This window comes from Diabrotica virgifera, chromosome 1 (genome assembly GCF_917563875.1).
Source record: "Diabrotica virgifera virgifera chromosome 1, PGI_DIABVI_V3a".
Lineage (NCBI taxonomy): Eukaryota > Metazoa > Arthropoda > Insecta > Coleoptera > Chrysomelidae > Diabrotica > Diabrotica virgifera.
The window spans coordinates 103,844,231-103,860,400 of record NC_065443.1 but is presented as its reverse complement, the minus strand read 5'-3'; the positions used below and the strand labels follow the sequence as shown (position 1 = coordinate 103,860,400).

Below are 16,170 nucleotides of genomic sequence, written 5' to 3'. Positions count from 1 at the left end.
TTGTTTTTGCGTCCACTAATTTAATTCAAAAATTATTTTTTTGACCACTCTCTATAAATAATGACATATGACATTAATGTTTATATTACTGAATAGGGACCGTTCAAGTATTATGTAACGCAGATGGGGGGGGGGGGGTAAAAAAAATCTTCAAAAATTGCGTTACGCAATAGTTAAATGCCCATTAGAGTGCGTTACGTATGGGGGAAGGGGGGGTCAAAAATCTTCAAAAATCGCGTTACGTAATACTTGAACGCTCCCATAGAGAATTTAACACACTTTCAAATGAGCTACCACACGACCCCTATTCCCATTTAAAAAAATAATCGATTACGTCGTCACGCCCAGATGGAACATCTCATCTCATTTCGACAATTGCGAAGACTGGGCAGAAGCGACAAAGTTTTAGGGAAATGGGCAGAGATAGAGAATTTTTCGGATCGAGAACGATTCATCTTGGATACGGCACGAATAAATCCGACATACCTTCTTAAAGTTGATGCTGGAAGGAACGATTAAGGACAGCTAAGGTCTTGAAAGCGACAAATTAATAATGTGGCTAAGAAACATCCAAGAATGGACTTGTTTAGACTTCCGGCTACTAATAAGAAAGACCGTAGACCTGAAAACAGACATTTTTGAACAATGTTAACGAAAACCAACTCTCTCTGGTTCGTCCACGAAAAAACGAAAAAAACAGACGCGAATATCTCTTAACTGCTGACCCCCACAGGCAACAGACGAGCGAATAGCGCTCTAAAAATCTGACCCTCGGAGAGAAATAACGCTTTTTTTCCGTCTCTTGTGTCTCAGTGATAATGACTAGCCCAACAAAAACAGTAACGTGATAAGTACTTTCTTTATAAAATAATTCGCATACAAATATCTGTCAATAAATATGCACTAAAGGTTACTTCTTTACCATCACTGTTACTAAAACTACACTATAATATAGTATTGTAGTATATACCTTGCTTCTTCTCGTCTATTATACTATGTTTTATATATTCAATAAAACCAGAATTTGATTAGGAACTATTTCGATATAAAACAAACAATTCCACCGGCAGAAGTGCTACTTCCACGGCGTAATTCATGAGTTTATGAATGAAATTCCAACGCCCTTAAAAGAACAATTACTGTCGCCTTCGTTCGGCAGTCATGAAAAAATACATCCTTAAAAGAAGATACCACTACAAAAGCACGCGTATGCCAGAAATGGGTTTCGTCCTTGCCCTGGGACATCCATAATTGGCAGTCGGCTCTCTCGCAATCGTTTTATAAAACCTCCTACTATAGACTACAAAACACACCCTTAGGACAGTCGTGCGTTCATTCATGCAAGCTCCTATGAATCATTTCGAAGTGCCCACGCTATCGAGGGATTTTATTGTGGTTGGAATGGTGTCGGAGAAATGAATGTGATTCTCCCGCGGTTTAGTTAGATTTGAATAATGAGGAGTTAAGCTCGGGTCTCTTTAATTTATTTTATTTAACGTTGTGACTGTATGGGTATAAATTCAACGACGCGACGCAAGCAGTCTCTAGACGTTCAATGTTATGATCAATTTGTTGCCCTATAATTTTATTGATCAACTTGCAAGTAAAATTCACATTTGATTTATTAAATAAAAAAATGCATGTTATTCCACACAAGACGTAAAATATTAAATTATATCTACACTAATACTAGACAAGAATAAAAAAAACTGCTAAACGCAGTAAAAATGAGTGGCGCATACAATATTCCAGATACAAAAGAGCTAATATGAATATTACGTGGCGCAAAAAAATATTTTCATTTTCACGGAAAATAAAAGTCTAGTTTTATTTTGAAAGATTTTTCCATAATATTTGCTAAATTTGAAGTAAAACGCGCCACAAAAGAGTAACTTTGATACAGTTTTCGAAGCTCTTTACGCGAATGGCGCGTTTTACTTCAAATTTAGCAAATATTATGGAAAAATCTTTCAAAACAAAACAAGACTTTTTTTTCCATCAAAATGAAAATAAATTTTCGCGCCACGTAATATTCATATCAGCTCTTTTGTAGCTGGAATATTGTATGCGCCACTCATTTTTAGTGCGTTTGGCAGTTTTTTATTCTTGTATCAAGAGTTTTTCAAAGTTTTTTATAAATTAAATGTATGAAGTTGACTGTAATATTTCTTGATTACACGATAAGTGTGATAAATGGTCGCATTATCTCCCAAATGATCTAGTGGTTATGTCACTAAACTTGTGATAGGACAATTCGAGTTCATAACCCAGCCTTTTAATACTTTTTTTCAATATAATTCTTTGTGTTCATCGAATGTACACTAGATTTTTTTCTATTCGAAACAGATTGAAAAAAATATTGGGACGGGCGGCAAAAGAACTCGGATTGTCCAATAACATTTAGCGGCGTAATCACTACAACTACATACGACATTTCGGCGATATGTTTTATGTAGCGATTAAATTGATTATACTTTTGGAGCTCCATAACTTCTAAACGGCTTAAGCGATTTTGATCACTAAACATGAGTTTGAAACGTATTGACAAGTAGTATCTGATGCATCTCCAAGGCAAGTATGATATCTGGAGCTACTACAGGAAGTACTTAGCTTGAAACACCGTTTTTTCCCATAGGAAATAGATTTGATCATACTTATGAAGCTTATAACTTAAAAATTCCCCAGATATGAGGGATACACCGTTAGACGCGTCTAGAGCCTTCCTACAAACGCTCAGTTATTGGCGCAATTCGTAGAATGAAATTTTGAGTAATTGTCAAACAACCAAAATTTTCAAGATATATACCTCCAAAAAATATGCCGTTTTGTACCTACCCAGTTCTATAGCTGGCATATGGGTGGTAAAAAGTCATAAACTACACCGGTTCTCAATCCCTGATCCCCTCTCGAAAAACAAAATAAAAAAATCAGATCGGTGTAACTTTTCCACACACATACATACATACATACAAGCCCACAAACAGTTTTCCCTTTTTAAATAGAAATTGAGTCATAATGATCAGTAATATCAGAAGCCGCAAAGGTCGGACTTCAGCTTTTCAAATTTTTGTGAGTTTTTGGGTCGAGAACGAAAACCAGACCCTAAATCTGTAAAATCCATACCCTTGGACCAAAATGGAACGTTGACATATGGATGGGCGAGTCTTTTCCTAAACTTTAAGAAGGGATTTGAACCAATTTTAAGTCAGTTTTAGAAAATCGAAAATTTCATGTATTATAGTGTCGCATGTAGGGAGGTTGTGCGCCACTGGCGAGAACTGCCGTTCTCTGGGATACAATAATTGCACCATCTTCTTCTGGTTCTTCTTCTTTTTTCTTTTTCTTTTTTTTTTCTTTTTCTTCTTCTTCTTCTTCTTTGTCTTCTTATTCTTCTTCTACAAGTGATTTGTTCGAACAAATATTGGCAATGGCAAACTCTTTCCGGTTTTGTTATGTACAAACATGTTATGTACCTAATGTTGATCCATTTTCTTTTAATAAACCTCGAGTAGGATAGTTATATCCTGCTGCATTTTGATGTGTATTTGATTCATTATTTTATTTAATCGTAAGTCCGCACCTTTTTTATGGTTAAAAGACCTTCTATCTCCGATTTGAAACATCCCGTATAAAACCGAAACTGACATCCATCATTGATAAAATGCGGCAAATGCTTCTAGACCGGGAGGAAAAGAGAGAGCTGACAGTTGCCCGAAGGCGAAATGTTAGACCATCAATTAAAACACTGCCCAGTTGTAAACTATTTATTTAATTATTTATTTCGATGTTGAATTTGTATTGCGCAAGAGACACCGCCCATCATGAACAAAAAGGAAGGATTCTGACAACGAGGACAAAATAAAGCTATTTGTATGATCAACACGAATGTTTATAATTAATTCCGATTGTTATATCAATATATTAAATAAATTTGACATAATATGCATTGTATTTATGTTTTCTTTGAATGATTGTAAAACGTATGTACCCAGAAATAGCATTAATTGGGAACTTGCATGTATGTATATAAAACCACCTTTTTAGTTAAGTGAAATAAAATAATATACCTAATTATTAAAAACACCTTTTTAATGTAATTCAAATTCAATACCAGTTTTGACACCATTACTAATTTTAAAAATTAATTTCTTCATAGGATACAATGTATCCTATGGGCATTGTCGAGGTGTCATTTATGATGGTCCATTTATATATCTAGATTTCTGTCTCTTGTCATTTCTATTAATTCATATATTGGTCTTTTGCATTGGTCTTTTTGGTATCTTCCTTGTGGACTTCAGAGTTCTACCTTCTACCTTTCACTGACTGAAAAGTCCTTTCATGTTGTTTATGTCTGATTACATGCCCAAAAGATTCTAATCCTAAATTTAATTACTAGGAAATAGTCCCAATTTTAGGTAGGTGTCTGTTTTTACTCTTTCTATTTGTTCACCAATCACACTGATTCGTCCAAATTGCTGTTCCTTCTTAGAGATCATCATACATTTTGTTTTCTCAATGTTTAGTGAAAGTCCATATCTCTGACTTACTTCTATAATATTATTCATTAACTCCTGGAGAGCTTCAGAACTGTCAGCGAATACCACCGTGTCGTCTGCGTATCTAATGTTATTAATACATTCTCCGTTAATTCGACTTCCGGCTTCAACTTCATCTACCCCTTCTTGAAAGAATTTCTCAGAGTGTATGTTGAACAGCAGTTGTGATAGTATACATCCCTGTGACCCCACGTTTGGTTTTGATATTATCGGATTCTCCTGCCTCTGCCCGGATAGACGATGTTTGATTCTAATAAAGATGGCTAATGATTATTAGATCACAGGTGTTTATTCCTTCTTCTTCTAAAATTTTTAAATCATCGCACCATCTTTTTCTTGGTCTGCCAATACTTCTTCGTCCATTTGGTGACTTATCTCGTGCTATTCGTACTATCCTATCCTTTGCCATTCTACTAATGTGTTCGTTCCACTCCTGTTTCCGTTTTGTCACCCATCCATTTATGTCTTCTACATTGCATGATCTTCGTATGTTTTCGCTTCTCTCCCTATCCAACATACTTTTCCCTGCTATTCGTCGAAGTATTTTCATCTCTGTTGTTTCTAGTAGTCGTCTCGTTTTAGATGTGCCAGGTCTTGTCTCCGCCGTGTATGTCAATAAACATAGGTCTATTGCTGCTTTATAGATTGTTGCTTTTGTGTGTTGTCTTAGGTGTTTGTTCTTCCAGATTGTGTCATTAAGAGATCCCGCCACTTTACTTTCTTTTAAGCTTTGTTGTCGTACTACCTCTTCAACATCTCCGTAACTCGTTATATCTATTCCCAGATATCTAAACCTTGCTTCCTACTTTATTATTTCCCATCAATTTCGATTTGACATCGTAGTGGGTATTTAGATGTTGTCATACATTTGGTTTTTTTTTTTTGCTGATATTATCATATTGTATTTCTTGGCTGTTGTATTGAAGATGTGTGTTAATCTTTTGAGATAGTCTAAGCCTCGGCGATTAATGCGACGTCGTCTGCATAACATAATATTTGGATTTCTTTGTTCCCCAGTCTGTAACCATGTCCTTTACGTACTGATTTACATCCATTATTATATTAAAGAGCAGTGGGCTTAACGAGTCACCTTGTCTGACTTCGCTTTGTACTGGTATAAACTGTGTTAGTTTTTTATTCCAATATTGGTTAATATCTCCAACAGGTTGTCGTGCTTTACCGTATCGAACGCTTTCTGGTAATGAATGAAGCATGTATAAATATTGCAAATTACGTCTCTACATAGTTGAAATAGCACTTGTATACTAAAGAAAGCCTCTCTCGGGCCCATTGTATTCCGAAAACCAAACAGTGTACGGCTGATTTTTTCTTCGCAGTATATATACATAAAAATATCCTTATATGTATAATTTGTAGAAATAATTTTAAAATATGGCTCATTAAGCTGATGGTCCGGAAATCACTGCAGGATACGGATTTTGTTTTCTTTGGTAAAACAATAAACGTTGACTTCAGCCATGTTGTTGGTAGACAGGAGTCTAAGAAGTCAAAGTAGTAAGAGCATACATACAGTATTTGTTTATTTTCACCTGTAGCAGAAAATGACGCTAGATAAAAAATCTTTGTTGTATTTCATTAAGTACTAATGACTCCAAAGATCCACAGTGTCTGTGAAAGTGAAATCCATTAGGCAACCAAAAAATCTCTTGAAAAACCACTAGAAGTAATTCTAAATTGTTTAATGATCTTTAAAATTGATCAAAAGAATAAAATTAGTATAAGGTACTTCGTCTAACACCAGAAACTACATTACAAGCACACAAGTACCTCGTGCCTGGTAGCCTACGCGGATGCTGTAGAGATAAAAAGCTTACAACCCACACTAAAAATTATCTATTCAAAGTGACTCTCAACACAATTTTGTTTAAGGTAGCAAACGTCTTGTTCGTCTTACATAATTGCCACTTTTAAGTAAATTATATTTGAGACTCTAAATGCTCGAGTGTTTGATTTACTGTGAAGATTCAAAGAAAGATGCGTGGGTGGTTGCATAGTGTTCAACACTGATTAAATGTCAGGTTTATTGTACTACAGAATTGATGAAAGCAGATATGTCGGCGATGACATATCGTTAGGCGTTGGTAATTAGGCAATTATTGTGGTAGAAAGTTATGTGAATTTAGATTTTTCGAGTGAGATAGGTGGGATGAAAATACAAAATATGTTGGGAAAGGTATGAGGTACAATTAAATCGTCTAAAAAGAAACCAGTTATATTTTAATTTTAATAGAATGGATACCTATATTTATAACTATAGTCAATTTTTCAATTGTTGTTTTTATTGTTAAAGAATATTTAATAACATTTTTCTTACTAGCAAGCAGTGTATTCTGGATATTTGGCCGACCTTGAATTTTTTTGCATTTCTTGCTTGTTTGTTGAAGATAACTTTAAGATAGATAGCAAAATTATCTTCATTTTTTCTCTATATACCAATGTAATGAGCCTTAAGATAAATACAGAAAAAACGAAACTTAAAAAACAGCCATGAAACAGAAATTAAAATAAATGAAAGACAAATAGAGGAAGTAGGTAACTTTGCATATTTGGGATCAATCATGGAAAAAAAAGACGGTAGATAGTATTGAACATGCATATATTATTTCTTATAGAAATTTTGGAGCACATGCGATATATCTGAATTAACCAAAATCAAAATATTTAAGAGCTGTATTAAGATTATAAATACACTAAGCATCAAAATTAACGCATCACCTTAAAAATGGGACATTTTTTATGTCTCGTATTTCATAAACTTGTTTTCCGATTTTAGTGATTTTTTTAATATGTTATAGCTTTATTCTTCAAGAATATCGATGTAATAATATTGTTGCTAAACAGATAAGTGTCATCGTATACCGGGTGTAACAATGATAGTGTGCTTTTTCCTCAAAGTTTGGAACACTCTGTGGAATATTCTGGCGTATATAAAATATTGAAATTAAAACTCGACTGTAGCCTTAGACTTTCTTAATATTTTGAGTTTTGATTCATTCGCTTATGTTGGATAATAAAAAAGTTAGATACTTTAACAACTAGCCATGTTTTTCATCAATACAGGGTGTTTTTAAGTAAGTATGATTAACTTTAACGGGTAATTCTGCATGAAAAAATAATGACATTTTGCTTTATAAACGTATGTCGGCAAATGCTTCGTTTCCGAGATAGGGGGTGTTCAATTTTTTTTTACAAACTGACGATTTATTCATTGCTCTAAAACCGGTTGAGATATGCAAATGAAATTTGGTAGGTTTTAAGAGACAGTTATTGCGCATTTTTTGACATACAATTAAGAATTTTATATTCACCATTGGCGTGCATACGGGTCATATTACCCGGTCATATTACCCTTATGCACGCCAATGGTGAATAAAAATTTCTTAATTGTATGGAAGAAAGTGCGCAATAACTGCCTCTCAAAACCTACCAAATTTAATTTGCCTACCTCAACCGGTTTTAGAGCAATAAATAAATCGTCAGTTTGTAATAAAAAATGCAACATCCCGTATCTCAGAAACGAAGCATTTGAGGACATATGTTTATAAATCAAAGAGTCATTATTTTTTCATGCAGAATTACCCCTTAGAGTTTGTCGCACTTATTTAGAAACACCCGGTATTGATGAAGAACGTTGCTAGTTTTAAAGCACATAATTTTTTTATTATCCAACATAAGCGAATGAATCAAAAAGCAAAATGTTAAAAAAGCCTAAGGCTACAGTTGAGTTTTAATTTCAATATTTTATATACGCTAGAATATTCCACAGGGTGCACCAAACTTTGAGAAAAAAAAACACACTATCATCGTTACACCCGGTACACAATGACACTTATCTGTTTAGCAACAATGTTATTATATCGATATTCTTAAAGAACAAAGCTATAACATATTAAAAAAAATCACTAAAATCGGACAAGAGGTTTAGAAAATACCAGACATAAAAATGTCCCATCTTTAAGGTGGTGCGTTAATTTTGATGCTTAGTGTATTATTGTATGGTACAGAATTTTGGAGATAGGAAGAAACAACTACCAAATAGTTCCAAACCTTTATAAATAAATCGTTGATAAAAATACTAAAAATATACTGGCGTAATAAAATAACAAACGCAGAACTGTGAAAAAGAACACAACAAAAGAAAATAACAGTCACGATTAAAAGTAGGAAATGGAAATGGAGTGGACACACACTAAGGAAAATAAAAAGAGAAAATAACACTAATCAGAAATGCGCTCGAATGCCACCCAGACGGAAGAAGCAGAAAAAGGGAAAGACCGGATAATAGCTGGAGAAGAACAATATATCATGAAAGAATTGGTCCGAGATAAGGAGAGATCAAACAGAAAGCGAGCAATAGAGAGGAATGGAAAATACTTACTTGTAGAGGAAATTTCGAAGAAACAAAACAGATGAGGATGAAACAGAGAACATCTTTCACTTTTGGCTAAGAAACGCAAGAGCGCCCAATGCTCCATCAAAGATAGGAAGTTTGTTTGAATATAAACTAACATCACGGTCATGAACCACCATAAACTTGTACTTCCGAATATGCTCAATTCAGTCTTAAAAACCGTGTTTAAACAACTAAAATAAGTTTATAAAGACAAATAATGTCATACATGCATGGATGGTTGCTACCTAAACCATTACAAATTCACTAACGAAGTTGTTTGTAACACTAATGAATTAAATGAAATGCTTCAACAGATAAATCAATTGGCGGCAACTGTAAGTTTAAAAATAATTTACAGAAAAACCAAAATAGTGAGCGAAAAACATTTTTATTTATGGTCAACCAATACAGTCCATGTGGTGAGACCGCTCCCGTCTGAAAAACATTTCTAATTCGGTTTCTCTGCGGATTCATATTCAAAAATGCTCCCTTTAAACAAATCTGAAGGGTGCCGGACGGAATTTTTGGGCAGAAATTGTTTAAACAATTTTTTTAAACAAATACATAAGATCGCCTTTTATTGCCTCAAAAAATATATTTTTAGGTTTTTTGGGTCATTCTAAACAAGATAGGTATCTTGTGATTTTTCTCAAAAATTGACAGTTTTCGAGTTATAGGCTATTTAATATCTAAAAAATGCCAAAATACGCATTTTCGAGGCTTAAAAACTCATATTTAAATTAGTATTTTTAAGGGTGCCAATAACTTGGATTAAAGTTTAAACATTCCTTTTCAAGATTCCGAAGAGTGATCGGGTCTAACTTCAATTTAGACCGTAGTTTTTTAATTGTTAATTATACGTGTCGGTATAGGAGGAAAATAGGAGATTTTTGAAAATGGTGCGTGCCGCACCGGCAAAAAACTGGATGGACACGCATAATTAACAATTAAAAAACTACGGTCTAAACTGAAATCAGACCCGATCACTTTTCGGAATCTTGAAAAAGAATGTTTAAACTAATCCAAGTTATTGGAACCCTTAAAAATACTAATTTAAATATGAGTTTTTAAGCCTCGAAAATGCGTATTTTCGCATTTTTTAGATTTTAAATCGCCTATAACTCGAAAACTGTCAATTTTTGAGAAAAATCAGAAGATATCTTTCTTGTTTAGAATGACCCAAAAAACCTAAAAATATATTTTTTGGAGCAATAAAAGGTGATCTTATGTATTTGTTTAAAAAAATTGTTTAAACAATTTCTGCCCAAAAATTCCGTTCGGCACCCTTCAGATTTGTTCAAAGGGGACATTTTTGAATATGACTCCGCAGAGAAACCGAATTAGAAATGTTTTTCAGACGGGAGAGGTCTCACCACATGGACTAATAGAAAATGTCTGCAAGTGTGTTTGTTTCGCATGTAGCATAAAACTAAGAAAACAAAAACAAATTTAGATAATTGTAAACTTGAAAGCATACATGTATTTTTCCGGTTTGTACATATTGGTAGGGAAGCCCAAACGGGGGTTTTTGCAGTTATTCGAGCGCGTCAGATTGTCACATGGGGAGAAACCTTGTACCCTGTAAATGTACCTCTACGATATATATTGGCTATTAATACAGGGGAGTTCGTACAAAGGGGGTCCCAAAAAATAATATATCCTTAGAAAAACTCGAAATCGTCAGATTAAGATAAGGTAAGTTAAGTACATGCAAAACAGTGTATATTTAAAAAATCTGTGGATTTGAGTTTCACAGTTTCACAAAGTTTCACAAAAAAAAGCAAATATTTTGCAAAATGAACGTCAGATCGAAAAACTAAAAAATACATGTTTAATATTTTTCAAAAAATCTATCGAATGATACTAAACACGACCCCGCATGGAGAGTGGTGAGGGGTAAATTTAAGATTTTAAATACGAACCCCGCGACATTTCGCGAAATTAACATAATATCGAAAAATTCAATATTTTTGAAAAATATATCGAATGGCACCAAACGCGACCCTCCATGAAGGTGGGGTGGGGAGTTGCTTTAAAATCTTAAATAGGAGCCCCCCAATTTTTATTGCAGGATTTTTTACGTAAAAAGAAGCAACTTTTATTCGAGACATTTTTTCGAATTATGGATAGATGCGCTATAATCGGAAAAAACGATTGTTGGAAAGTGAAAATTAAATTAAAAAATGGAAAGTCCCCCACTTTATGCAAAACTACTTAACTTAACTTCTACTTAACTTTTTTTGGTTTTAGGACCTACTTTTCACAACCCAACAGGTCCCCATAACGCTAGTGTAACTGCAAATTTAGCATACTTTCCTCCCCTACTACTAGGGATTTCACTGCGAGACAGACACAGAAATGAAGGGAGCAGTAACAGAATCAAAGTAGCAAAAGTAATGGATGTGACAAAAATCAAATGTACATACGAAATGTCTATGTATACGTAACGTTTACAGAATACAACGGCCAGAAAACTTTTTTAGCCAAGATGGCCGATGGGACAACGAGCAAGAGGAAGAACGAAACTTAGGTATCAAACAAGCTAGAGGACGCTTTAAAATCTATTGGAGTTAGAGCATGGAGAAGAGTTGTCAGAGACAAGCTTACAAGTTTATCTAGTAAAGTTCTGCCTAAGTGTTGGTCTTGGGTTTTTGGTTACTAACATGTACTTCGCGTCCTTTTCATCTATTCGAAGACCCATGCCAGCTGTTGTGAAACCTCCTCACTCCTCCTCCTCGAGTTGTGAAAATACCTCTCTCACGTCTCATGTAGAATGAGCGAGGAGTGCATCATAGATCATCAGCAAAGGCCAACAATAGTTTTGATTCTCGATTTGCAAATCCCCCTGTCACAGCAAATATCAGAGGATATTTTACTTTCATTTTGATTTTAATTCCATTCCAAATTTATTAAATTAATAAAACAAAAATTATTTAAATTCTTGTACTCGTTTGTCAGTCATTACACCTATTTATAAAAAATAAGGTGTAAGTAAACCTCCTCCTCGTTATTGTATAAAATTAACAGTACTCTTAAAACAGACATTATTTTTACCATGTACTGTATAGTTTACCTTGTTTTTTTTTTTAGTTTCCGAGTGGTTACACGCGCTTAACTAAGCATAATTAAACAAATATTTGTACTCACCGGGTGATGAAAAATTGTTATGATCCACAGCCTGAAGAATCAGTGTAAACGACCTCTGAAAAGAAAAAAGAAAGAGTTGAGCATTTACGATACACCTTTTTAAGGCCTAATTAAATAATTTCGGTCTCACATAAATCTGTCAATATTTAAAAGAATGCTAAATTCTGTAATGTTCTCATAAAGTATTTACATTAGTCCAGTGAATAGTAAAATTATTTTATGAAAAGTGCATTCCATTGTTTTAACCAACTTAAAGCTCCCGATCGGAATGAAGAGGTATTTATTATCCAGATACTTATGGCGTTCTCCGCCTTCCAGTTCCTAGTTTTCAGCTTCATCGGTCTTTTCATTCGCCAGGGTGAAGGTTCCTTTCTGCCATTCATTGCCTTCTGAACGCCGCCGCCCAGTCAGGATTGTTTCGGCCTTCCTCTCTTGCTTCCATCCCTTCGCATCAATTTTAAAAATGTTTTGGTAGCCTGGCGTCATCCATTATTTCTACAAGACTATACCAGATCAGCCATCTCCTTTGAATTTCATCTATGATAGTTGACTTGAGTCCCATGATATGTCTGATTTGGTCACTTTGTATTCTTTCAAGCCTTGATTTTCTAGCTGATCTTCTCCAGAAGTCTATTTCCAATGCAAGTAGGCGTCGTTCCATGGATGTATTAAGTTGCCACGTTTCACATCCATAGAGCACTATACTTTAAAGATGTAGTTCAAGATGAGATGTTTTTTTGATTTGATAGTTATTTGCCTAGTATCGAGTTTAGGCATCCAATCACCCATTTTCCATTCATGATCCTTTGCGCTATCTCTTTTTCGGTGCACCCACTTTTGTTGACTGTTATTCCCAAATATATAAATATTCTTCACAATTCTTGATTGTTTCATGTTCGTTGACCATTAGATCTTTTGCTTCATTCCTGATGCATAAGTACTGTGTTTTGTTTCTATTTAAAAAAGGCCCCACTCTTCATATGTTTGAAGTAACCGTCTCGTCATTGATTCTATATCTTCCTTGCCTGATGTCACTATGACTTGGTCGTGCGCCAAAGTTAGAGTATACAATGTTATATAGTCGTCAATTTGGAACCCCATCCCTGAACAAGATCTTCTCCAGTGTTTTGGTGCTTCATTTAAATAGATCTTGAATAGTATTGGAGAGAGGCAGCATCCTTTAACGAAGATTGTTCAAGAGACCGCCATAGCTTTCTCACAGGAATAGTGCCATACGCTTTTGTCAGATCCACAAATAAAAGATGGCTTCTTGCAACTTTCTTTTCATTAAGCTGTGTTAGTGTAAATATGTGGTCTACGCAAGATCTTCCATCTCTTAATCCTGCTTACTGTTTAATTTCATGAGCATTCTTTCTCAATCATTTTTTTTTAATTTTACCATAAAGAGGTACCCAGAACAAAACGAAAGTAGATATATATTTCTGCATATTTGCATATTTTATATAAAAAATTGACTTGGTTCTGTTTTTTTTTAACTGAACGTTTCATTTTCATGGTTTCTGCGTTAAACTTGCTTCACTTTCATATTTTTAGAACTGCAAATATCTTTGTAGGCTATTCTTTGAAATTTTATCTTTGGATGTAAGCGCATTTAAATGATGTTAGATGGACTGATGATATATATTGATTCTTATATGAAACGCCTCCAATAAAGGATGAAGTAACAATGATGATTTGTCGTCACTTTAAAGCATTTAAAAACCAAATATATAGGACAAGAGCATATTCATCAAACCCTCTGTAAATGAATTTTTAACAATAGGGCCTTATAAGATTGTTCCAGTATATCCCTGCATCGTTAGGCCCGGGCTGGTACAAATTCTTAAGCAGATAGCCGAAGAATGTGTCTTGATATTTCCCACTTCAAGTGGATAGCTACAAAAGTGCCATCTACTTTGATGACCATAAACGAAATACGATTTGATTAAACCGTTTTCTGTCTTTTGAACTGTATGCAATTAGCGAAAATGTAGAATTTATATGCATTTAAAAGTCAAATATAATAAGGATGAAATACTTCTTCAGAAAGTAGAAATATTAGTGTATATTATGTATAAATGTGTGCATGAGTTAATTAATAAACATCAAATATATCAAATAATATCAAAATCACAACAAAGATTAATAATTTTTATTCCTCAATATCACTTATGACGTTTGTGTCGCATTTCTTAATCGTTGGGAAGCATAAAAAATTTTGCAAATTGATCAAAATACTTCTAAAGATTTCATGTACTTGAGTAGTTTTTGCTAATGTTGCGTAATAAATTAGAAGTTGATACGTATAAAATAAAATTAACCAGTTTATTCATACTGAACTTATTTAGAATACAATTTCGTAAGAAGTAATACATTAAATTAATACATTTAAGATAACAATGTTGCAAATTTGTGTTCTGCAACATTGTATGCGTTTGTGACAGGTCATTATCACGTTTGTCTTACCATAGCCATAAACGTCAAATTTATTGAAATTATTCTGTGTTTAATTACAATTATTCTAGTCTTTACATCCTATTACATCTGGTATAACTCCGTTTTTCAATAGAACCATATATAGACGAAATATGGTTATTATGTTACCAAACGTAATGGTCTCGACATATTAAGTTAGTTGATAAAAGTATTACAACTGATAGCTATCTGTCAACATCACCATAATTTCCTTTGTCTTTATTCCTATTGGGACCGTGCAAGTTCGGCAAAGCGACCCCTATTTCTACGCTCTGTACTATTATTCGCACTTTTAATTATATTGGCCAATTATATTAGTCCTGGTTACTGGATAATTGTCAAGGCCATAGTCCAAAAAAAATAATAAGAAGAAAAAATAAGATTCAGGTTATGTTATGAAAACATCAACAATTGTATGTAGTAAATAAAATTAGTTATTAAAATGCAGTACTGCAAGCAAAATACAATTAATTAAATTTACCTTTATATAATAATTGCATATCATATCAATATTGTGGAGCTATATGTAATTTTTCTGCTTCATTGACAGAAGGTATGAAATATACGTCAATTTGACAATTTCAATTGACAATATGAATTATTTAAGATAGTTGCAATATTTCTCCGCGACTCGCGCAGGCTCGTTTCTCGTTTCCCTTTCCAAGTACTTGCACACCGCGAATACGATCTTGGCACCCCTTATTGCATTTCTCCATAAGTTTATTGCTGGGTTTCTTGCCGATGTTAATTACACCCTCCACAGACATGCTTAAGGGTCACACTCTAGGTATTCTTTGATTTTTTTTCTCTTACTCACGTGCCTCCACTTCATGCATCCCGAACTTTGCAGTATATCTCCATTTATTTCCCCATTACTATGTAATGCTGGTCCCAGGTCCATATTTCCCATATTCCCAATCACTAAATCGTCACTATATAAAGAAATGACAGTTTAAAAATTTTCCTGGTATCTGATTCAACCCTAATGGCAAGATTTAAGGACTAAACCCTGATTATTGAAGCAATAATACTTTTACACGAAGTTTGTCAGTCTTCCTTAGACCTGTTTTAAGACTGTTTGTTCCATCACACGTCTCTCATAATTTTCACACAAACTCACCGGTATTAGCTACCTTATAGTGAATACAGCATCGGCTGCTGATCTGCCTTTTATAAATCCAAATCGTTCTTTACATATTTTGGACTTTCTAGTGTATATTCATTATCTTCATATTCATTAAAAGGTGGGTACAACAGGGATGTGTATTGTCTCACTACTGTTCAAAGTATATTCTGAAGAAATTAGGAAAACCGCTGACGAGAGAGAAGCAAGGCCAAGCAAGGCCTAGAATAAAGGCCAATGGAACACCAATTAACATCAGGTATGCGGACGATACTGTCATAATAGCGGACAATATCCACGACCTTCAGAGACTAATGAACAAGATAGTTGAGTATGAAGAAGAATATGAATTATCAATAAATATTAAGAAAACTAAATTTATGAGATTATCAAAAACCCCAAATAATGAAATGAAAACCTGATAATTAGCGGTAATAGTTTAGAACAAAGAG

At 34.0% G+C, this 16,170-nt stretch overlaps 1 protein-coding gene across 1 annotated transcript in view; it reads right to left on the bottom strand.

The window, feature by feature from the left end:
• Positions 1-16,170, bottom strand: part of LOC114325346 (protein jagged-1b) — a 698,311-nt gene that overhangs the window by 179,925 nt on the left and 502,216 nt on the right. Inside the window, exon 3 of the mRNA XM_028273403.2 lies at positions 12,121-12,175. Coding sequence (XP_028129204.1) covers positions 12,121-12,175 — 55 coding nt within the window. The remainder of the gene's footprint in view (positions 1-12,120; positions 12,176-16,170) is intronic.